Below are 25,662 nucleotides of genomic sequence, written 5' to 3'. Positions count from 1 at the left end.
TATATATTATGATGCAAAGATGAACTGGTTGGGTTTTGGCATCAAAAGGTCAAATGTCAGATGTCATGTCAGGGAAAAATGTGATACTTTAAAACAGCTGAAAGGATTTAAATAAAACTTGGTACACGTATTCATAATGATGTAATAATGTGGACGGAGGCACATCGGTCGACGTCGAAGAGTGCTGTTGTAGTTTTTAATTGAACAAAATGATTTTGTTTGTGTACAAATTTTTTTGCTTCACTTTCCCCAGGTGAAGAGAAAATGATGCTTATTGAGGTGGAGACTGAAGAAATGGAGGAGGTCAATGAACACAGTCACATCGTAAATTTTGATTCTTTCCTGGAAGTCGGTGGCATGGCTAAGATTTGTGGAGACGTTGTGGGAAACATGGAAGCTGTTAATGCAGAGGATATTTTTCAAACAAATTCAGAACATTCTGGTAAGGCAAGTGAGATGGAGGCTTTGAATGTATATAATATGCAGGAACTAGGGATTGAATCGGTACAATATGGTGGACGAGATTTGGAGGACAACATCCAACACACCACCTCAAGTGAGTCTCTCAACAAAAATGGTGGTGTTAATGAGAAAAGTGGTTGTAATTCCACCACTGTAAGTAAAGCGAACAAACTTGGCTCAGAGTTCCAGTGTGAGCATTGTGGAAAACTGTTCACACTAAAGTATTCCCTAAAAATACACATGCGACAGCATACTGGTGAGCGGCCATATCATTGCACAGAGTGCGAAGCAACCTTCATTCGCTTGTCATCACTTTTACGTCATCGTGCAATACATACAGGGGAGAAGCCATATGTGTGTGAGGTGTGTGGCAAGGCATTTGCTCACTCTGAGAACCTCTCAATCCACCTGAAGATCCATTCAGCTGTGAAACGATACACGTGTGAGACTTGTGGCAAGGGATTTGCCACATCCTCCTATTTGCTCAAGCATCAGCTTGTACACACTGACATTAAGCCTTTTGATTGCAGCGATTGTGGAAATAAGTTTTCCTTCCAAACCAACCTTAACCACCACGGACGTACAGCACACAGTGCGATGCCTCAAGTCACTGCTGCAAATGTGTCTGGTTCCGGCCCACTGTCCAACTCCAAATCAAGTGTCATCACAGCACCACAAGCCAGAGGTACCTTGACCTTACTGTCAAGTTATTAGCCTCCTACCGGAAGCAGATTATAGGTTTGCTCCCCATCTGTCTGTCTGTTTATCCGTCCATCCCACCTGTGGTTTTTCAGACTTATTCCCCCCCCCCCCCCCCCCCATACTCTTAACACATAAAATGCTGGATTTACTAGCTAGTAGGCCAGAAATGCTTTTTTGTCATCGGCTTTTCTCCACCAATTATAAGCAACCTTTCATAAGTTACCGGGTATTATACATTGTAAGTAAGTCGCTTGACGGAAGATCACCAAAGTTCTTTTCATACCAACCGACCACCTCCAGGCACCTATCCTTCTCCACATTGTTTCTTCAGATTCTGACTTTTTCTTTCCTGGAAGTTCCAGCAGTGTCCATCTGTTTTATACTTTCTGACCCCTCCGCCTTCCCCTGCCTCCTCCCCCCCAAGCCCCCTCCCTCCCACAGATCTTCTGTTGTCCCTGTTCTCTGTTGTTGTACTTGTGTGCTTCCCTCTCTCTACCCATTTTGTCTCCCGCCCCCTTTTTGTATGTTTTGTGCGTCCGTTTTTTTTTTTTTTTTTGTGATTGATGTTAGCTCTTACACGAGCCTCGATGTTGTATACAAAAATATTTAAAAAAAAGAAAGGTCATGATTCGTTATTTGGGTTGACGTCAGTTTAAACTCGTTTGCATACATGTTTCGGCCACTATTGTGGCCCGGCGCGCTTTATGGGTTAACATATTCAACTGAAACTTGGTGCATGGCTTTATAAGTTACAGAACAAGTTTGAGTTTGGGGACGTTTCATCAATTTTTCAGAGTTATGCCTTTTTGGACTTCAAAGATGTCACCGGTAGGGGACACATATTGCAAAGCAATTCTTGTTCTTGTTATTTATTGCTTGAACCTACCTAGATCATATTGCACATTTCTGCCATTGAGTTACCCTGTATAATGTCACTATCAAGCATAACATGCAACCTTAGGCAATGTAATGCTAAACCTTCAGACAGATGTCCTTTCCTCAGGCACGGGGGTGGAAAGCACGTGTGAGAAGGTTCTGCAGGAACTTGATGGCTTTGAGATATCGGTAACAATGGATGAGCTGCACCTGATGCTTGGTGCTGAAACTACTGGAACAAATGGAGAAAACAGTACGACGTTTCATTTTTATCCATTGTGAAATGTTTCTCTGAAGGTTATCACCTTTTGTTGTTCTGTAATGAGTTTACTTGCCCTTTTCTTTGTCAAGAAGAAATTACGTTGTTCAAGATTCTTATGAATGAAGAATGGTGATCTATTACTTGTTTTTTTTGGTGTTTGCACTGATGAATTCCTCATGTCATTTTTGTCTTCTTTTGCCGTGGCATGTTTAGCTGTGACGGTGGCTGTAATCGAGACAATGCCAACCACACAGAAGAATGCTGGTGGTGCTGAGAAACTAACTGACACTAGTTGCCCTGGCTCTTCCAACGACAATGCCACAATCATCCCCCCAATGTTAACTCCGCATTCACAGTCCGGCGATGGCTACGATATTCCAGTGGTAGAATCAGGGATGGAAAACACAACCACGAATGACCAAGGCGAAGAAATTTCACAAAGGAAAATGACGTTCCCATGCGCAGAATGTGGAAAGCACTTCACTCTGAAACACTCACTCAAGCTGCATACACGTCAGCACACAGGAGAAAGGCCTTACACTTGTCTTGTGTGTAATGAGGCGTTTGCCCGTGCATCATCTCTGAAACGACATTCTGCCTTACACACAGGTGAAAGGCCATACACATGCCATAATTGTGGCAAGTCATTTGCCCACCCTGAGAACCTCGCAATTCACTGCAAGACTCATGCGAGCATCAAGAAGTTTGTTTGTGATGCATGCGGGAAGTGCTTTGCCACATCATCATATTTGTCTCGGCATCGTCTCACACACAGTGGCACGCGCCCTTTCAAGTGCCCTGAATGTCATAAGACCTTTGCAACACCCACTAACCTGCTTAATCACCGACGGATCCATGGGCGTGGCCCAAGCGGAAGCGTAGCACGGCCATTTCATTGCAGAGATTGCGGCAAAGAATTCACTGGCCGCACCAACCTAGTTCAACATCAACGCGTCCACTCCGGGGAAAAGCCATTTAACTGCGCAACCTGTGGGCGTACATTTCGGCAGCATGTGCAGCTCCGCCGGCATGAAGCAACACATGACGCAGGTGCGTATGTGATAACATTGCATGAAATGGCTAGAATGAAGAACTAGGCTTGGTGGTGAAGGCTCGTGTCGATTTGTGTCAGTGAACAGGTAGAATAATGGATGAATTCAACAGGAAGTTGATTGAGGTATGCTAACAAAATGGAAAGCAAGGATAAACTGGCGTTGATGGCCAGGGATGGCTACGATAGTTGCCCTGGCTCTTCCAACGACAATGCCACAATCATCCCCCCAATGTTAACTCCGCATTCACAGTCCGGCGATGGCTACGATATTCCAGTGGTAGATGGTTGAGCTTGAAAGTGGTTGGATGTCAATGAAAGCTAGTCTGTTGGGAGCCGTTGGTGAGGTATGTGGATGGACAAAAGGACCACCGAGGCACTCGGAAACATGGTGGTGGGATGATGAAGTTGGAAAGAGGATTGACGAGAAGAGGAAGAAGTTCAAGGAGTGGCAGAAGGCGAAGGGTACGGGAGCAGAAACAGCAGAGCATGAAAGTTATAAGGCAGCCAGGAAGGCTGCAAAGAAAGAGGTAGCAAAGGCACAGGAGGCATGTAGGAAAATGATGGAGAACGCTTGGATTCGAAAGAGGGTCAGAAAGCAGTATTCAGGATTGCAAAGCAGATAGCGAAAGAGAGGTGTGATGTGATGGGGGTGAGCTGCTTGAAGGATGAAGTGGGACAAATCGTTGTCGACCCAGATGGAATTAAAGGAAGATGGAAAAGATATATGGAAATGCTGTTGAATACAGAGAATGAATGGGATGGCAACATAGAGAGTAACCCAGTTTTAGGACCGGCAGAGAAGATAACTGAGAAGGAAGTTGAGGAAGCGATAAAAGCAATGAAGGGTAGAAAAGCGGGAGGGCCGACGGGAGTTGTGGGAGATATGTTGAAGGCAGCAGGAAGTTGGGGTGTGAAGAGAATGACAGAGATCTGTAATCTGGTGGTGAAAGAAGGCCGCATTCCAGTGGATTGGGAACTGAGTACCCTCATCCCTCTATACAAGGGGAAAGGTGACCCTCTGGAGTGTGGCTCGTACCGAGCGATAAAGTTATTGGAGCATGGAATGAAGGTATTGGAAAGGGTGTTGGAGAGGAGGATAAGGAAGAAAGTGAAGATCGACGAAATGCAGTTTGGATTTATGCCAGGAAGAGGAGCGACAGACGCGCTTTTCATTGTGAGGCAGTTGCAGGAGAAGTACATGGAGAAGAGGAAGAAGTTGTTTCTTGGGTTTGTTGATCTGGAGAAAGCATTCGATCGGGTTCCACGCAAAGTATTGACATGGGCATTGAGGAAGTTAGGAGTGGAGGAATGGTTGATCAGAGTAGTGATGGCAATGTACAAAAGAGCTTGCACAGCTGTAAGGACGAAGGACGGGAACAGTGGTGAGTTTGAGGTGAAGGTGGGAGTGCATCAGAGGTCGGTACTAAGTCCACTACTATTTGTAGCTGTGATGGAGGTGCTGGCTCAGAACGTAAAGGAGGGTTTACCGTGGGAGTTGTTGTATGCAGATGATCTGGTGTTGATTGCGGAAAGTATGGATGGACTGAAGGAAAAGATGAACACGTGGAAGGAATGTATGGAGACAAAAGGTCTGAAGGTGAATATCGGAAAGACGAAGGTGATGGCAAGTGGTAAAGCATGTGGTGAGGTGGAAAGAACTGGGAAGTGGCCCTGTGCTGTGTGTAGGAAGGGTGTTGGAGTGAACTCCATTCAGTGTACAATGTGCGCTGAGTGGGTTCATCAAAAATGTAGTGGTCTGAGAGGGTCATTAACCAGTGTGGCAGCTACATTCAAATGTAAGGTGTGCACAGAGGGAGCTGCAGATGGAGGAAATGTTGAGTTGGATCTTGGAGACGGCGTGAAGCTGGAAGGTGTGAAAACATTTTGCTACCTCGGAGACATGCTGAATGGAGAAGGTGGATCAGACTCGGCAACGGTTGCTCGAGTGAGATGTGCATGGAAGAAGTTTCGGGAATTGAGTGGCATGCTGATGATGAGGGGAGTGTCGTTGAAGCTGAAGGGAAAGGTGTATGCTGCATGTGTGAGAAGTGTTATGATTTATGGGAGCGAGACATGGGTAATGAACGTAGAGCAGCAACGAAGGTTGGAAAGGGTGGAAATGCGAATGGTTCGACGGATGTGCGGAGTATCGTTGAGAGAGAGGAAGACAAATGATGAATTGCGAAAGATGATGGGAATAGAGCCTGTGATTGATGCTGTGAAGAGGAACAGGTTGAGATGGTTTGGTCATGTGTTGAGGAAGGATGAAAGTGACTGGTTGAGAAGAGTGATGGAAATGAATGTAGAAGGAAGTAGAAGACGGGGAAGACCGAGAAAGACTTGGCTAAAGATGGTGGAAGAAGAAATGCGGGCAAGGGGGTTAACAAGGAGAGATGCAGAAAATAGGGCAAAATGGAGAAGATTGTCATGGGGACCGCAAGGCTAACCCCCGCTCTAGCAGGGAAAATGGCCTTTAAAATGCATGTTGTTGTTGTTGATGGCCAGGGCCGGATTTAAGGGCAGGTGACCCAGGCGACCGCAAGGCTGAACAGTTTATGTTTTGCATCCCAATAATCCCACTAATATGCCGTATCCAAATTCAGATCCTCACCAAAATTTAATCAATTTGTCATTCTCATGCACCCTGTCCACCAAGTTTCGTCTGAATCCCTCCATAAACTTTTTTTTGAAATATCCTGCTCACAAACATACAGAGGTGAAAACATCACCTCCATCCCCTTATTTTTTTTTATCAGTTCCTACTGTTTCCTAAATGCAAAGCCTTCCTCCCCACACCATTCTTCAAGCCTTAGGTTGGCAAATATCACTCTGCTCATAAATTATATTCCATTTTGTAATCTTGGGAGAACCCCAGAAAACATTACCTCACAAACCTTAGCTTTCAGCCGCTTACCCAATATCCTATAGGCCTACCTATTTTTCAAATCCTCCGAATAACCTTTCCCTACATCATTCACTCCTAGGTGTACCACAACCAGTCTTCCTGCCGTGACCCGATACGATGTCATGTCTGCAAGGCCACAAGTTTCTTTTTTACCACTTGACCTGTCATCAAAATTTTCAACAAACGTTTTTTTATGAGAATATGGAGAAGACTAATTAATAATTGGGTCAAAATGTCAAAGGGCAAAGTCACAGTAAATAAAATGGGCTTTATTAGCCCGTCCACCATGCAGCGCGAGATGGCTGGGTTTTGTAATTGCTTCCGTGTGGTACCTTATTTACCATTTGAGCTTTTGCAACAAACCTTTATTCAATGTGGAGAACACGAATGTTTTTTCCCTTTGTTTTAGCTGTAGTTTTTATCAAGTTTAGTTTGTGTACAAAGTGGATGTTGATGGGCTATGCATTTTGAGATGCTTTCTTGGTTATCTTCTACTACTATTAATTTGCAAGTGGTCATTGGCTTTGAACCCAATACAAAGTTTTATTACGGACCCTAGGCATCAAAAAGCTACACATACCGAACAAACGGTTTCAAATGGAGCACCTCACCGCCATTAGAGCATTTAAATTGCATCAGATGTGGCAATAGATGCGAATTGTGGCTCCCAGCTTACCGGCTCAAAGACGTAAGACGTCATTTGCATTTTTTCCGCCTCCATCCCAACCCCGTTTAGAATCCTGTGTGGGCCCGAGCAACTTGCCAGTGACTTGTAATACTGACTGTACTAGGTGGCGCTATACGATACACATTTACATAGAGACAGTTGGGGTCATCCTTGCCTCCCCTCCCCTTGTCCTGTACCCCAGAATCTGTTTTTTTAACCCCTAAAGTCCACCTCGAGTACAACCACCAGTTTTCAACTTATTCCGTCCAGCAGTCAGGACTGCATAGAAATCATTCAAACAAACAAGAAAGATGTCGTGCATAGCAAGATACTTGTAAAATCCAAGTATACATTAGTTGCCCTGGAAACAGAAATTTTGAGAATTTGACCTATCAAGCGTTTTTATGATTGCTTGTTATGTGCATAACAAATTTGGCTGATAATTTTTATGCCCACCCCCCCCCCCCCCCCCCTCCCATGAAGTCACGGAGACATTGTGTTTTCGAGTTGTCCGTCCATCTGTCTGTGTGTCCGTGATAGGTTTCTGTTACCACAATAATTTGAGAACGGCTGAAGGGATGAAAGTCAAACTTGGTGCAGGTATGTATAATGTAATGTAAAGTGTAAAGTAAAGATTAACTGATTAGATGTTGGGGTCACAAGATCAAAGGTCAGAGGTCCTGTTAGGTAAAAATTCTGTCACCAAGCTAACTTGTGAACCAGTTGGGATTTTGACCAAACTTAGTATAACTCTATGTTATGATGCAAATATGAACTGATTAGATTTTGGCATCAAGAGGTCAAATGTCAGAGGTCATGTCCGGTAAAAATGTGATACTTGAAAACAGCTGAGGGGATTTAAATATAACTTGGTACAAGTATGTATAACGATGTAATAATGTGGACAGAGGCACATCGGTCGACATCAAAGAGTGCCGTTGTAGTTCTCATTGCAGCCTAATAGGTGTTTTGGATGGCCTTGACCTTTGGTTACATTTGACCAACGTTTACTCCCATATACTATACATACATACAAATAAGCTCTAGGTTTCAATTTTATAACTTGAAAAATTATGGAGGTATGGTAAAAAGAAATTCATTCAAAGAAATTCAAAGAAATTCATGCAGGCTCACACCAAAAGGGGACGCGGGATATTCAGTCCCATTTGATTATGATGGGGTGGAATTGTTCTCATAGAAACCGTTGTCATAGAAACATGTCAAAATGGCTAAATAAATCGTTCTGATTTTTGGTAAACCAATTCTGTGACCCAATATGCAAATCCTGTTCAAATTTTAAATTAATAGGATGGAAATGGATGATTTTGTCACCTTGAGTTTTGACCTTTTGACCTCAATAGGCTTCAGTGACCTAATATGCAAACTGTTCATACTGCAAGTCAATCGGATGAAAATTGATGATTTCATGCCACCTTGACCTTTGGCCCTTTGAGATTTTGACCTAAAAAAACATGCTTAGAGCTAGGTTTTGATTGGTGAACCAATTCGGTGATGCAATATACAAATTCTGTTCAAGCTGGCAGAGTACCCACCCTCTGGTTTGCTGGAGTTTGCACGTTGCTGAAAAAAAATATCAGCTGTATATTAGAAGACGACTCTTTAGATGTTTGTGTGGGGTGCGTCTAAAGTGGTCCTGGGGGTTTAAAGGGTCTACGGTGTCCAGAGGGTCAAAGGAGTTTAAAGGGGCGTAAAGTGTGTAATGGGTCCAAATGTCAAAAAGGTTGTAAGCGTCAAGGGGTCTAAACGGTCTTTCTCTTTTGTGGGGGGAGCAATTGAGACAGCGGTATGTTGCCTCTACCATGCCAGGGTTAAATGTTTTGGCTGATTGCAAAAATTTTACTTTCCCATAGGTTTGGATTAATTTGAAGCAACTTTTACTTAATATTTTTTCTCTCCAAGGAGCGTTTCAGGGAGCGACAGACAGATAGACAGGGTTAGCCTTATATATATATATTGTTACGGAACCCATCGTCGGCCTCTGTTCCCCTTAGAGGGGGGACTAATCCCCTCTTTTATAACTGACCGACATGGTCTCTGACACTGCCCAGCGACCTCCGGAAAGGCCGGTGCACAGCCCCGTTCGTACCGCGGACAGATGTTAATTGCCGAGCGGTTTTAGCAACCGCGGCACGAACTATTAACAGAAACTAGACCGGATCCTTGAACGTTGGCCAAATCATGCCACAGGTATTCAATGAAGGAAATCACTAAGACGACACGGATGTGAAGAAGAAGAACAAAAGGGTTTGAAATACGAATATGATTTATTTACTACTATTTACACAATGAAAGAAACCAAGGAAGAAGAAGGATAATAAAATAATGCAGAAAGAGGGACGGACCAGAAGGACACAATGCAATTTAACTTAACAAAACAGGCTTAACTTATACCCCAGGACAAGACACACAGAACAAACTCACGTACACAGAAGGATGGAATGGCAGGAATAAAGGACTGGAAGGAGAGAGGAAGGTTCAGCTGGGGCAGATGGTTCGGGCTTGATCCCGCACGGGACGTCGGGCTGGACCTCGACGGCCACCGATGCCACCGATGCCACCGATCCTGGTTCCCGCGGGGTAACGGGTCGAAGCTGCCCGGTGGAGCCAACGCTACTTGGTGGAGTCAAAGCTGCTGGTGGAGGGTCTGGCGTGATGGGTTCTCTCTCTCTGCTCTGCCGTTTCTCTGACGCAACTCTCAGGACTCTCTGGACTCTCTTGAACTCCTGGCAAAGGCTTCCGCGCCCGCTTATATAACGCCTCCGGCGATCAAGCCGCCGGCCTCCAGGACACGCCCATCGGTGAGCTCGCCTTGGCCCTGATTGGTCGCGAGGGCTCACCGATCCCGCCCTTAGAGGAGGCGTTGGCAAGGCCACGCCTTGTTCCCGGCGCTGGGCCGACTCCTCCCACCTTCTGCTCCTAGATGACCTCGTGGCTAATGGAGTCTTGCAGCGAAAAAACCACAACCCACAGCAGCAGCAGAATGCAGCAAACTGCCCAATGCAGTTGGCAATTGACGAAAGGGGAATGTGCAGGGAATCTACCTTATTCCACTTCGGTGCAATGCAGTATTAATTAATGGAAGACACAGCCTTAACCTAATACACATAATAAGGAGATAACTACTGAACAAAGGAAATCTATGATTGGCTACATGATTGTATATGGAATAACTACGGGCACGACCTTTGACCTTTATACACTGAATGGAGGAAGGAGGGTGATATTTTACAACACACAAAAAAAACACAATTCTCAAATCCATAACACTGCACCCTCCTCCTCTTAGGCACGTCCCGGGCCTATTACTTTTACCTTTATTGTGGCACATAGGTGTAGTTCCCTCTACATTTAACCTGACCCTGAGTGCGACACTTTAAAAACACAAATAAGTATGTCCCGCTGCTGCATTGCACCCTGCCTAACAGACTCACGCCCACAGCTAACCGAATTGCGGAATTGTCTTCAAACTACAACATGAACGATGGGGGAGCATTATTTACAGTGACGCTACTTGTATTTACAAAACGCAACCCAGGACCTGTGATTGTTCTTTTGGGGGGAGGAGACAGCCTGTGCTGCATCGATGCACCAAAAAGCACCAAAAAGCACCATCAAGCACCAATCGGTGCACAGTCACAACAGTTCATTAATAAAAAGAACCCAACAAACCCCTGGTGCTGGTCTTCCTCTTCGGCTCCCTCTGCTGGCCATTGTCGTTCTTCCAGATGTTGTCATTCTTCTTTGCTGGCGGCCTATTTGGTGGAAATAAAACTTGCACAAAATGTGTCCATTGTTGTTATTTATGGCCCACAGAGCCGACTATGAGTGGTTCACCTGTATGGCATAGGTGCCATGTGACCAAGGTCCGCCAGCAAGATCTCGGGCCATCATGGCCGGTTCCAGCAGAGGGGCCATGCCCCAACCCATAGGGTCCATGAGTGGTGCTCAGCCACAGACATGTGGTCCATAAGGTGGTGCATCGATGCAGACAGCTGGTTGCGGGAGTTTCGGGCGCACAATGGCGGACTCCCGCACGCTCCCCTCGGCGCACAGTCCTCGGGTGGGAGACAAGGGGGGGGGGGAAGAAGACAGGTGAGTGAGGGGTAAGGTCACAAGGGTACACATCAAACAAGGTAATGCAGGACGAGGTGCGTACGGAGAGCGAAGTGAGAAAGCTCGTCCCTACCGTACGCCCCCCACATGTGACCTACACTACCCCCCCCTTGCCCCTCCCCGTATTTACAAAAACCTACACATTTACAAATTCGTCACTACTGTCACGTCTTCCCCATATTTCCCCTACACCAAATTCGTCCCCACAATCCCTCTAATCCAAAATTTGCCATCACCCAATTCATCATCAATCCTCATAAGGAGGGAGAGATGGAACACAAAGCACAATGTCACACCCACGTCATGATGCGTCTCACATTCCAAACATTTGCACAAAAATAATAAAACATGGCATGGTGTGGAGTCCTGTTACCTCAGGTGAGTGGATGTAGATGGTGCGAGGAGATTCTTAATCCTAACTATCTTCTAAATGACATTAACACACTTTACACTACCCGGGGTCTTTCCCTGCCAAACCATTGGCAATCTTACTCTATGTGGTTTTAAGAACCAAATTCCCATTGACCAAACTGTAGTGCTTCTCAATTTGGGGTCTCACTCCCCCGATTCAACTCCCTGTGCCTTTGCACAATTTCAAGACTGGGTCGTGTGGCTCTCCCAGCAGGTCTACCCACCTGCACACCTCCACCACTGTATTTGCCTCCGAGCTTACCTGCTCCTTCTCCTAACCTATCTACCTGGGGAAGGCCCCCTGGCGCTCTCCCCACTCGGTGCCCTCTCTGGCACTGGGCTACCCGGGTCCGTCCTCCGGATCCTCGGGCCCCATCCACAACTCTAACGGCTCCCAGAGCCCACCTGCGGCCTCACCTGGCCGACATCCTCACAGTGGTGGATTGCTCAACCAACTACACACACTAACAGGCCACACGCCCAGCCATTTCCACGTCACTAATGCACCCATCCAAACACCATTCTTCCACCACGCACCACAGATGCCAATATCCAACCACAATTTACCTGTACCCTCTACCTAACACTTACACTACCCTCCCTGGGTATTTGTGATGGGGTCCATCCTCCTTTCCCCCATCCACACCTTCGCACCATCCACTCCACTCCACAGTTTCCACCATACTCACTCCACGACCATCCATTCCATACTCCATATATTCCAGACCATTTATTCCCTACACCCATGCTCCATACACCTGTAGTTGCACACCTGTGCAATCACTCCTCCTGGTGCTTCCTGCACCCTCCTTCCTCCCAGGACCATTTGGTCAACACAACACACATCACCATCACTCACTCATACACTGCTCCATACACCTGTTCAGTTGCACACCTGTGCAATCACAATTGTCCCTCACTCACTGTTCCATACACTTCCACGCTCAATACAACTCACACTTTCCACAATACACTTCTGAATACACTTTTAAACACACACACGGCATCACCTGATCTACCTGGTGCCCTGCTAAAACTCGCGCTTACCCGTCGCCCCTTACATTATTGCGCTCCCTCGTCATTATCATCCAACTACCCTCTCTATGTCCCCGACTACCTGTCCACTGTTGCTACTTAAACTTACAGTTACCTATGGTCATCTTCTCTAGATCCCTACACACTTTATCCAAACCCTCCCTCGGCGAGTTTTCACTGCCAAACCCCATAAACTATTGCTCCTTTGCCCCCTGTTGTGAGAGATGGCAGAGTTGCCATCCCACCACATCGGGCATCTTCCACTACCAATTTGGCCCATCCAATTTCAGCCAATCAAAAATTTGCCAATCATCTGCCGATCATTCTATCAATCTGCCAGTCATTAAATTTTGCTTTTCAATTTCGGGTCCAAAACACTATCATCATCACACGTCTACTTACTTGAGCCTCTCGGTGCGCCAATTCATGCTCAGAACCTGGCTTCGCCAAGTCGAGCCATGAATGTGGGTGGTTCGTTGACGGCGGTTGGATGCATTCGGTGCAGGGAAGGGGGTTCGCTCAGGTCGAGATCCCACGCACCATCTCGGCACGGAGCCGTCCGATGGCCCGAACTCGCCCTGCCCGAACGCCTCAACCACAGAGGGTTGCCGTGACGACCCTTCCTCAGTGTCCTTGAACCGGGCCACCCGCTCCGCTTAGTGGAGCACGGACGCGGCCGTTCAGAGCGAGGCCCGGCGTGGATCGTGTATGGCGGTTCTTTCCAAACCGCCATGGTTACGATCCCTGCTGGTTCCCGCGGCACACAATGCCTGGCACGCACCGAGGGCTCGCTTCGGCTATAAGTCGATCTAACCACTAACCCAGTTACCGTCGATGCTTCACCTGCAGGCTCACACGCATACGCGACCCCTTTCATCCTCATCGAGCTCGGTGCTCCAACGCCGCCCGTACACCCCGCGTACTTCGTTATTGCACTTGTTCTTGCGCTCACAGACTTCGTCACACACCTGACCACCGCACACCTTAGCACACACTCGTCGTTCGCACACCTCACCAACACACCTCTTCGCGCCCCCTCCTCGGTCACATCCTCTGTGACAACCACGGGTGTGCTCTCCTTCGCACAACCAATCACGTGCTCCACTACCAACTCAAGCGTGCATCCCCACACGCGCTCGACCATTCCAGGTGTGCATCCTTTCATTCCAGGTGTGCATCCTTTCATTCCAGGTGTGCATCCTCTCTCACCTGCCACAACCAACTCACGCTCCGTGTCACTCTCACGACTTTCACCACCACACTCAGTCGCGCATTCACCCTTGCTCTTGACAGCGCACTCTGTACTCATGCACCCATCCGTTACACACCTTCCTCTTGCATCCTCTTGTGCACACTCTCCCGTTACGTCCTCCGTAACACTCACCACAGGTGTGCACTCTTTCGTTACACCCCCTGTAACACTCCCCATCACGCGCTTCCATGTGCCCCCCCCTCCCCCCCCCCCGCACTTGCGCTACGACCAACTCACTCTCGACAGCACACTCACTCCTTGGCGCGCACTTTTTCCTCACACACCCCATAGTCGGACATCCTCGCACACCTCCTCCTTCACACTCTGTACCTGTCGCACACTTCACCAGCGGCCTCTCACGAACACCCGGGTCCAAACCAACCCCCAAGCCGACTGAATCTCCCCTCACACCATATACATTTCCGAGTATATCGCCACTCACCTTGGCACCTCGTCTCCGCACCTCCTTCGCCACCTGCAAACTCTTTATTTGGTCAGTGAGCATACCATCACGATTTGAGCACCGACCTTGCACATATTCCATCACCTCCTCCTTTATCTCTCTCTTAGTTTCCCTTCGTCTCTTCTTAATTTCACTCACCCCCTCTTCCACTTCCTCTAATTTTTCCTTTACCTCCTTCATTTCCCGGTGCGCCCCCTCGATCTCTTCCTCTAATGCCACCTTGACCGTCTCTATGTGCGTCCTCACCTCCCGTTCTTTCGTCTCCATTGCCTCTGTCACCTCGTCCAACCTTGCTGTTAGTCCCTCATGTACCGTCTGACACTCCTTCTTTATGAAGGCTATGTCCCTCTTTATTTCCTTCTGGGTCGCCTTCAACCCCTCGATCACAGCCGTATTCTTTTGTACCTGTTCCTTCAACTCCCTTTGTCCCACTGTCAGCTGTCCCACCCCCTCCGTCAACTCCTCTATGCCACCTTGTAACTTTGCCGTCCCATTTCTCACCTCTTTCTCCATACGCTTCTCACCTCGCCTTACCTCCTCGCGTACCCCCGAGACATCCTCGCTTACACCTCGTCTTATCTCCTCCCCCATCTCCTCCATCTCTTTAGTAGATGCCGCCCTCATCTGGTCCAATTCCTTATTTTGAGCATCCAATTTAGTTTCTAACCCGATTCTCACCTCCTGTATTTGTTCTCCCATTCGTTTAATTTCCCGGGCGGATTGCTCCCCTATTTCCCTCAATTTGCCGTCCATTGTGTTTTCTAACCCCCCTAACCCATTCTTCATCCCTTCCATCTGGTTCTCCTGGGCAGCCATTCTATTTTCCAACCCCGTTAACCCATTCTTTACCTCTTTTATCCCGTTGTCTAACCCCTCAAATTTTTTGTCTGAACCCTCAAACTTATTGTCTAACCCCTCAAATTTATTGTCTAAACCCTCAAATTTATTTCCCAACTGTACACTGGTACCCCTCGCTTCGTCCCTCATTGCCCCCATTTGGCCCCCCATCGCTCCAATTTGGCCCCCCAATTGCTGACCCTGAGCATCCATCTTATCATTTAGCTTCTTCATGCTTGCCGCGAGTTGAATCATAAAGAGGTTCATGTCTATCGGCGCCGTGGGCTCGGCCGCCGCGGCTACGTGTGCGGCGCAATTTGGTGCTGCTACAACCACGTGCGCGAGGGCGCCATTTTGTGCGCCTGATACCTCCTCAACCACCTCATCATTGTTCTCCTCCTCCATTTCTCCCTCATACATTTCCCCGAGGTCCTGGGTCGACTCTACACCCTCTAATTCCCCCACCGGCATCCAGTCGCCTTGACCATCCATGGCACGATTTTCAAATTTAAGATTTTATAAAACAAAATTTTGGGCCACTCGTAATTTGAGCGCGCTAAGCGCTTCAGGTCCGAATCTCGCTCCCGACACCAATTGTTACGGAACCCAACGTCGGCCTCTGTTCCCCTTAGAGGGGGGACTAATCCCCTCTTTTATAACTGACCGACGTGGTCCCTGACACTGCACAGCGACCTCCGGAAAGGCCGGTGCACAGCCCCGTTCGTACCACGGACAGATGTTAATTGCCGAGCGGTTTTAGCTACCGCGGCACGAACTATTAACAGAAACTAGACCCGATCCTTGAACGTTGGCCAAATCGTGCCACAGGTATTCAATGAAGGAAATCACTAAGACGACACGGATGTGAAAAAGAAGAAGAACAAAAGGGTTTGAAATACGAATATGATTTATTTACTACTATTTACACAATGAAAGAAACCAAGGAAGAAGGAAGGATAATAAAATAATGCAGAAAGAGGGACGGACCAGAAGGACACAGTGCAATTTAACTTAACTAACAGGCTTAACTTAAACCCCAGGACAAGACACACAGAACAAACTCACGTACACAGAAGGATGGAATGGCAGGAATAAAGGACTGGAAGGAGAGAGGAAGGTTCAGCTGGGGCAGATGGTTCGGGCTTGATCCCGCACGGGACGTCGGGCTGGACCTCGACGGCCACCGATGCCACCGATCCTGGTTCCCGTGGGGTAACGGGTCGAAGCTGCCCGGTGGAGCCAACGCTACTTGGTGGAGTCAAAGCTGCTGGTGGAGGGTCTGGCGTGACGGGTTCTCTCTCTCTGCTCTGCCGTTTCTCTGACGCAAGTCTCAGGACTCTCAGGACTCCTTGGACTCTCTTGAACTCCTGGCAAAGGCTTCCGCACCCGCTTATATAACGCCTCCGGCGATCAAGCCGCCAGCCTCCAGGACACGCCCATCGGTGAGCTCGCCTCGGCCCTGATTGGTCGCGAAGGCTCACCGATCCCGCCCTTAGAGGAGGCGTTGGCAAGGCCACGCCTTGTTCCCGGCGCTGGGCCGACTCCTCCCACCTTCTGCTCCGAGATGACCTCGTGGCTAATGGAGTCTTGCAGTGAAAAAAACCACAACCCACAGCAGCAGCAGAATGCAGCAAACCGCCCAATGCAGTTGGCAATTGACGAAAGGGGAATGTGCAGGGAATCTACCTTATTCCACTTCGGTGCAATGCAGTATTAATTAATGGAAGACACAGCCTTAACCTAATACACATAATAAGGAGATAACTACTGAACAAAGGAAATCTATGATTGGCTACATGATTGTATATGGAATAACTACGGGCATGACCTTTGACCTTTATACACTGAATGGAGGAAGGAGGGTGATATTTTACAACACACAAAAAAAACACAATTCTCAAATCCATAACAATATATATATATATATATATATATATATATATATATATATATATATATATATATATATATATATATATACATGTGTATATATATATATATATATATACACACAACAACAACAACAGGCATTTTAAGGCCATTTCCCCTGCAAGAGCGGGGGTTAGCCTTGCGGTCCCCATGACAATCTTCTCCATTTTGCCCTATTTTCTGCATCTCCCCTTGTTAACCCCCTTGCCCGCATTTCTTCTTCGACCATCTTTAGCCAAGTCTTTCTCGGTCTTCCCCGTCCTCTACTTCCTTCTACATTCATTTCCATCACTCTTTTCAACCAGTCACTTTCATCCTTCCTCAACACATGACCAAACCATCTCAACCTGTTTCTATTCACAGTATCCATCACAGGCTCTATTCCCATCATCTTTTGCAATTCATCATTTGTCTTCCTCTCTCTCAACGATACTCCACACATCCACCGAACCATTCGCATTTCCACCCTTTCCAGCCTTCGTTGCTGCTCGGCGTTCATTACCCATGTCTCGCTCCCATAAACCAAAACACTTCTCACACATGCAGCATACATCTTTCCCTTCAGCTTCAATGACACTCCCCTCCTCGTCAGCACGCCACTCAGTTCCCGAAACTTCTTCCATCCACATCTCACTCAAGCAACCGTTGCCGAGTCTGATCCACCTTCTCCATTCAGCATGTCTCCAAGGTAACAAAATGTTTTCACACCTTCCAGCTTCATGCCATCTCCAAGATCCAACTCAACATTTCCCCCATCTGTAGCTCCCTCTGTGCACACCTTACACTTGAATGTAGCTGCCACATTTGTTAATGACCCTCTCAAACCACTACATTTTTGATGAACCCACTCAGCGCACATTGTACATTGAATGGAATTCACTCCGACACCCTTCCTGCACACAGCACACGGCCACTTCCCAGTTCTTTCCACCTCACCACATGCTTTACCACTAGCCATCACCTTCGTTTTTCCGATATTCACCTTCAGACCTTTTGTCTCCATACATTCCTTCCACTTGTTCATCTTCTCCTTCAGTCCATCCATACTTTCTGCAACCAACACCAGATCATCTGCATACAACAACTCCCACGGTAAACCCTCCTTTACGTTCTGAGCCAGCACCTCCATCACAGCTACAAATAGTAGTGGACTTAGTACCGACCCCCGATGCACTCCCACCTTCACCTCAAACTCACCACTGTTCCCGTCCTTCGTCTTTACAGCTGTGCGCGCTCTTTTGTACATTGCCATCACTACTCTGATCAACCATTCCTCCACTCCTAACTTCCTCAATGCCCATGTCACTACTTCACGTGGAACCCTATCGAATGCTTTCTCCAGATCAACAAACCCAAGAAACAACTTCTTCCTCTTCTCCATATACTTCTCCTGCAACTGCCTCACAATAAAAAGTGCGTCTGTCGTTTCTCTTCCTGGCATAAATCCAAACTGCATTTCGTCAATCTTCACTTTCTTCCTTATCCTCCTCTCCAACACCCTTTCCAATAACTTCATTCCATGCTCCAATAACTTAACTTTATCGCTCGATACGAGCCACAGTCCAGAGGGTCACCTTTCCCCTTGTATAGAGGGACGAGGGTACTCAGTTCCCAATCCACTGGAATGTGGCCTTCTTTCACCACCAGATTGCAGATCTCTGTCATTCTCTTCACACCCCAATTTCCCACTGCCTTCAACATATCTCCCACAACACCCGTCGGCCCTCCCGCTTTTCTACTCTTCATTGCTTTTATCGCTTCCTCAACTTCCTTCTCGGTTATCTTCTCTGCCGGTCCTAAAACAGGGTTACTCTCTATGTTGCCATCCCATTCATTCTCTGCATTCAACAGTATTTCCATATATCTCTTCCATCTTCCTTTAATTCCATCTGGGTCCACAACGATTTGTCCCACTTCATCCTTCAATCAACTCACCCCCATCACATCACACCTCTCTTTCGCTATCTGCTTTGCAATCCTGAATACCGCTCTCTGACCCTCTTCCGAATCCAAGCGTTCTCCGAACATTTTCCTACATGCCTCCTGTGCCTTTGCTACCTCTTTCTTTGCAGCCTTCTTGGCTGCCTTATAACTTTCATGGTCTGCCTTTTCTGCCCCCATACCCTTCGCCTTCTGCCACTCCTTGAACCTCTTCCTCTTCTCGTCAATCTTCTTTCCAACTTCATCATCCCACCACCATGTTTCCGAGTGCCTCGGTGGTCCTTTTGTCCATCCACATACCTCACCAACAGCTCCCAACAGACTATCTTTCATTGACATCCAACCAATTTCAAGCTCAACCACATGATCCTCCACCATACTCAGCCTCTCTTTTAATGCCTCCCTCACTGTCACCTCTTTCAACCTCCACACCTTCATTCTCGGTTGGTACTTCACCCGCCGAGCTCTCCTCGCACCTTTCACCCTTATGTCGCAGACAACCAAGTGGTGCTGTGAAACAGCCTGCTCCCCCAGGATCACCTTTGTGTCCCGGAGGTGCCCCCTATCTCGCCTACTCACTAGCAGGTAGTCAACGATTGTCGTCGACACACCTGACGTGTATGCAACAAGCTTATTATCCTCTTTCTGGAACTGAGTATTACAAATCAACAAATCAGCTCCATCAGCAAACTACTGTGTGTGTATGTATATATATATATATATATATATATATATATATATATATATATATATATATATATATATATATATATATATATATATATTGTTATAGATCGCGGTTAGATGTTATAGACCGAGCGGTGGTGTAAGACCGCGACCTAACAAAACTCACCCGATTCACCCAGACTTTGGCCGTATCGCACCCCAGCTGCTCAATGAGGGAAAAGACGAAAACGACGCAATGCAAAGAGGAAAACGAAGGCAAAGAAAGGTTTGGCAATACGACTGAATTTATTGACTATTTACACACATGCAAAAAGAAAGCAGTCACGTTTATTTACAAGCACATAAGACGCAGGTGACACAGGGAAAATACTAGCTTATACAGACTTAATTAACCCATGACAGAACAAACAAAAGACGGACTCACGCGGGGAATTGCAGGAGGTGGATGGCTGGAGGTGAACGCTTGGTGGAGCCAACGCGGAGCTTGGTGGAGCTGAACGCTTGGTGGAGCCAACGCGGAGCTTGGTGGAGCTGAACGCTTGGTGGAGCCAACGCGGAGCTTGGTGGAGCTGAACGCTTGGTGGAGCCAACGCGGAGCTTGGGGGATTGGTGTGACGGGTTCTCTCTCCTTCCTTAGTCCCACCCAGTCCAACAACTTCCTCTCGTGCTTCAGGACTCTTTCTCTCTCTTTCTTGGTCCCTCACTCTTTACCACCGACTCCTCACCGCAACCAACGCAACCACTTGACCACCACCTCTACTGACTGACTCTTCACCACTCTGCACTTGACGACCGACTCCCAACCAACTCAGACCAACTCAAAGTCCAACTCCAGGCCTTTCTGTCTTCTGCTCTCCTCTGTAAAAACGCATCTCTCTTTCTTCTTCTTCTTTTCTCCACTTCCGGTTGCGCCCTTTTATAGCGCCCCCAGCGATCACGCCCCCGGCGCTTTGGACACGCCCATCGGGGCGCTCACCTCGGCCCTGGCTGGTCGCACGACCCTCGGGCTCCGCCCCGGACGACGACGGGCGGGCGCGCCCCTCCCCTCCTCTGACGAGGTGGAGACACGCCTTTCTTCCCTGACTCGAGCCTCGTGGTCAATGGCGGTTATTGGAGGGGAGGGAAAGGGAGATTTTTGGGGATGGGAAGGAAAGGGGGTCTATTCTCTTTCACTGGTGCAATGGAGTATTTCAATTAATGGAAGACACAGCCTTACGCTAATACACATAATAAGGATATAACTGTCAAAAGAAAGGATATATCGTGTCCTGCATGTATGTTTTATGGACTAACTACGGAAACGCCCTTTGACCTTTATACAACCACAAACGGAGGGAGGAGGGGTGATATTTTACAACAACCTTTTAAAACAACATTTTACCACAACAACAAAATAAAAAAACATTCTCATATCCACAACACTGCACCCTCCTCCCCTTAGGCACGTCCCGGGCCTATTACTTTTACCTTAGTGTGGCACGTAGGTGTAGTTCCCTCTACTTTTAACCTGACCCTGAGTGCGACAGTTTTAAAACATAAATAAATGTGTCCCGCTGCTCCATTGCACCCTGCCTAACAGACTTACGCCCACAGTTAACCGAATTGCGGAATGGTCTTCAAACTAAACACTGACGGTGGGGAGCATTATTTACACTGACGCTATTTTTATTTACAAAACTAACCCAGGACCTGTAATTGTTCTTTCTGGGGGGGAGACAGTCTGCTCTGCATCGACGCACCATGAACGCACCCAAAAACGCACCAATAGAAGCCCAAGCACCAATCGGTGCAGTCCCCATAGTTCATCAGTGTTCCATAAAAATAAACCAACAACCCCTAACCCTGCAGGTGTCTCTTGCTCTTCGGCTCCCTCTGCTGGTTATTATTATTTGTCTTCCAGATGTTGTCATTCTCTTTTGCTTTGCTTACTGGCGGCCTATTTGCAATAAAGTGTGCCCAATGTGCCCTTCTTTATTTTCTTTTATTTATAGCCCACAGGGCCGACTAGTGTGGTTCACCTGTGGGGCATCGGTGCCCTGTGGCCAAGGTCCGCCAGCAAGATTTCAGGCCCTCATGGCCGGTTCCAGCAGAGGGGTCATGCCCCAACCCATGGGGTCCATAAGTGGTGCTCGGCCACAGGCATGTGGTCCATAATGTGGTGCATCGATGCAGACAGCTGGTTCTGGGAATTTCGGGCGCACAATGGCCGACCCACGCACGCTCCCCTCGGCGCCCAACGGCGCACAGGTCATGTGGGAGACAAAAGGGGAAAGACAATTGAGCGAGGGGTAAGGTCACAAGGGTACACGTCAAAAAGGCAATGCAAGGCGAAATGCGTACGGAGGGCGAAGTGAGAAAGCTCGTCCCTACCGTACGTCACCCCCCTGTCACCTACACTACCCTTGCCCTTACCCCATATGTACAAAAATCTACACATTTACAAATTCGTCACTACTGTCACGTCTCCCCATATTTCCTCTATACCAAATTCGTCACCACAATCCCTCTATCCAAAATTTGCCATCACCAAATTCATCATCAATCCTCATAAGGAGGCAGAGATGGAACATCAAAGCACAATGTCACACCCACGTCATGATGCGTCTCACAATCCAAACATTTGCATCATAAAAAATAATCAAAACATGGCATGGTGTGGAGTACCTGTCACCTCAGGTGAGTGGATGCAGATGGTGCGAGGAGATCCTTCATCCTAACTATCCTCTAAATGACTTTAACACACTTTACACTACCCGGGGTCTTTCTCCGGCCAAACCATTGGCCCTCTTACACTATGGGTTCTAAAAACCAATTCCCATTGGCCAAACTGTGGTGCTTTTCAATTTGGGGTCTCACTCCCCCGATTCATCTCCCGGTGCCCTCGCACAATTTCTGGGCTGTGGCGTGTACCTCTCCCAGTGGGTCTACCCACCTGCACACCTCCACCACTGCAGTTGCCACCCGAGCTTACCTAGCTCCTCACCCTAACCTATCTAACTGGGGCAGGCCCCTCCTGGCTCTGTCACCCCATGGTGCCCTCTGGCACTGGGCTACCCGGGTCCGTCCTCCGGATCCTCGGGCCCCATCCACAACAACTACTACCGGCTCCCAGAGCCCACCTGCGGCCTCGCCTGGCCGACATCCTTACAGTGGTGGAGTGCCCAAACCAACTACACACACTAACAGGCTACACGCCCAGCCATTTCCACAACACTAATGCACCCACTCACAACACCATTCTGCAACCGCACCACAGATGCCAATATCCAACCACAATTTACCTATACCCTCTACCTAACACTTACACTACCCGCCCCGGGTATCCGTGATGGGGGTCCACTCTTCCCCCATTCACACCTTCGCACCATGCACACCACTCCGTACCACTTACTCCAACTCTCTCCACACACCTGTACTTGCACACCTGTGCTCTCACACCTGGTGCCACCTGCACCCTTCTCTCCCCAAGCGCATTCGCGCTGATCCACAACACTCACTACTCACACACTGCTCCACACACCTGTCCAGTTGCACACCTGTGCAATCACACCTGTTCAATTCTCACACACACACGGCATCATCTCAGCTAACTACTCCCTTCTGAAACTTGCGCTTCCCAGTCGTCCCTTTAAACTATTGCGCTCCCACGTCATTATCATCCACACTAATCTACCTGCGTCCCCACTACAGGTATCAGTCACTAACTAAACTTAACGTTACCTAATGTCATCTTCTAGGGCCCTATCCATATAACCTAACCCACCCGGGCTAGTTTTCACTGCCATACACCCCATAAACTATAGCTCCTTTGCCCCCACTCTGTGAGGGATGGTGGATTTGCCATCCCACCACATCGGGGGTCTCTCACTATCAATTTTGTTCGTCCAGATTCCACAAGTCAAAAATTTTCTATTTACTGCCAATTCTATTCACTTTTCTAAATTTTGTATCAAATCACTACTATCACTATCACCATCACCCGTCTACTTATTACATCCTCTCGGTGCGCCATGACATCATTAAACTCGGTTTCGCAAAGCCGAGCAATGAATTCGGGTGGTTTGGTCGCCTGCAGGTTGAATCCGTCCGGCTTTCGGTTCAAGGGAGGTGGTTTGGTTGGACCGAGATTCCACGCACCATCTCGGCGCGGCACCTTGCGGTCCCGGGCCCGATGGCTCCATCTCCCCTGGTCGGAACCCCGTCCCCACGAGGGGGCACCGTTCCGCTTCCTCCCACTCGCCCTCGAACCGGACCGGTCGCCTCGCCCGACAAAGCCCGGACTCGACCGTGCGGGGCGGGGCCAAGCCCGAATCGGCAACGACGCTTCGAAGAGAAACGACGCAGCTTCGATCGACGCCGGGCCTCGCACCCAACCAAGCACCCCTCGCACCGAGTGCTCGCATCGGCTATCCGTCGCTCTAACCACTAAACCGGTTACCATCGACGCTTCACTTGCATGCTTACAAGCATACGCTACCCCTTTCACCCTCACAAAACCTGGCGTTCCAACGCCGTCCGTACATTCCACCAACGCTCTCTCTGTTACACACCACACCTCTTGCGCACACTTCGGTCCACACCTCTCCTCCGTTACGTCCTCCGTAACACTCACCATGGGCGTGCACTCCGTATTGCTCTCACTCCCTGTGTCACACCCCGTGCACACCGACGTGCATTCTCGCTCGCACTCGGTTTCACTCCCACACTTTATAACACACCCACTCGCCGACGCACACTTTTTTCTCCCACGCGTGCCATTTCCACTCGCACGGGACCCTTCACCAACGCCCGGGTGCTTCCTCGATCCCAAGCGCGCGAAAATTCTTTTGTCGCTAAACATCCTCCTGCAAAATCTACCCGCACAATATACAGCACGACTCACCTGGGGGATCCTTTTCTCCACGCGAACCTGCAAACTTCCATTCGGGTTAGCGAGTACAGCATCAGGATGTGCATTTAGACTTTGAGCAATTTCCATTCCTTCCTCCGATTGTTGCTCTTTTAACTTTAAGTCCCCGGTCTCTCCAATTTCAACTATACCCATAATTTCTTTGTTCACCTCGACGACCGTTGGCTTTAATAAAATTCCCTCTACCTCATCGGTCGCCGGCTTTTTCAAACCCCGTGTCGCGATTTCTACCCCCGTCATTGTACCCGTGCTTTCCTCCGCTTCGCTCAACCAGCGCTTTTCGACCCGCTTTACCTCCTCGTGCACCCGTGGGACCTGCTCGCCCAACCTGCGGTCTCTGTCCCTCTGCTCCCTTTCCTCCCAATCGGCCCCCATCCTATCTATTTTTGCATTCATTTCGGCCATGAAGGCTTGCATTTGGGCCACCGTTGGTAGTACAAAGGGTACTGTCACGATTTGTTGCCACAAAAGGTTAAAATCCAACGGCGGCGCTGCTACGGTCGCGGGCGTAGGCGCCGTGGCCATGTGCGAGGCGCCATTTTGCGCGTCTGATACCCCCTCAACCACATTGCCATTTTTCTCCTCCCTTTCCTCCACATACATTTCCCCGAGGTCCTGGGTCGATTCCACCCCGTCTATCTCTCCCACCGGCATCCCGTCGCCTTGAACAGCCATGGCGCGATTTCAAAATTCGGGTTTTGCTTTAAAAAAAACAAATTTCGGCAGCTCGTAATTTTGACCAAAAATTTTTTTTCTAGATGTTTTAAAAATTTGGTTCGGGACCCGAATTCCACTCCCAGACACCAATTGTTACAGATCGCGGTTAGATGTTATAGACCGAGCGGTGGTGTAAGACCGCGACCTAACAAAACTCACCCGATTCACCCAGACTTTGGCCGTATCGCACCCCAGCTGCTCAATGAGGGAAAAGACGAAAACGACGCAATGCAAAGAGGAAAACGAAGGCAAAGAAAGGTTTGGCAATACGACTGAATTTATTGACTATTTACACACATGCAAAAAGAAAGCAGTCACGTTTATTTACAAGCACATAAGACGCAGGTGACACAGGGAAAATACTAGCTTATACAGACTTAATTAACCCATGACAGAACAAACAAAAGACGGACTCACGC

The 25,662-nt window shown here is 48.2% G+C and overlaps 1 protein-coding gene across 4 annotated transcripts in view; it reads left to right on the top strand.

The window, feature by feature from the left end:
- Window positions 1–25,662, top strand: part of LOC137410711 (uncharacterized) — a 60,192-nt gene that overhangs the window by 16,359 nt on the left and 18,171 nt on the right. For 2 of the 4 annotated variants that reach the window (XM_078769182.1, XM_078769168.1), the window contains 4 exons: window positions 254–1,147; window positions 2,168–2,293; window positions 2,516–3,352; window positions 7,469–7,528. In XM_078769182.1, coding sequence (XP_078625308.1) covers window positions 265–1,147; window positions 2,168–2,293; window positions 2,516–3,352; window positions 7,469–7,528 — 1,906 coding nt within the window. In that variant the 5' untranslated portion in view covers window positions 254–264. The remainder of the gene's footprint in view (window positions 1–253; window positions 1,148–2,167; window positions 2,294–2,515; window positions 3,353–7,468; window positions 7,529–25,662) is intronic. The other 2 variants (XM_078769186.1, XM_078769175.1) reach the window with 1 other exon arrangement.

Source organism: Myxine glutinosa, chromosome 1 (assembly GCF_964187855.1).
Source record: "Myxine glutinosa chromosome 1, kmMyxGlut1.1, whole genome shotgun sequence".
NCBI lineage: Eukaryota > Metazoa > Chordata > Myxini > Myxiniformes > Myxinidae > Myxine > Myxine glutinosa.
Note: the sequence above shows the minus strand (reverse complement) of the source record. Positions and strands in the feature narration are given on the sequence as shown.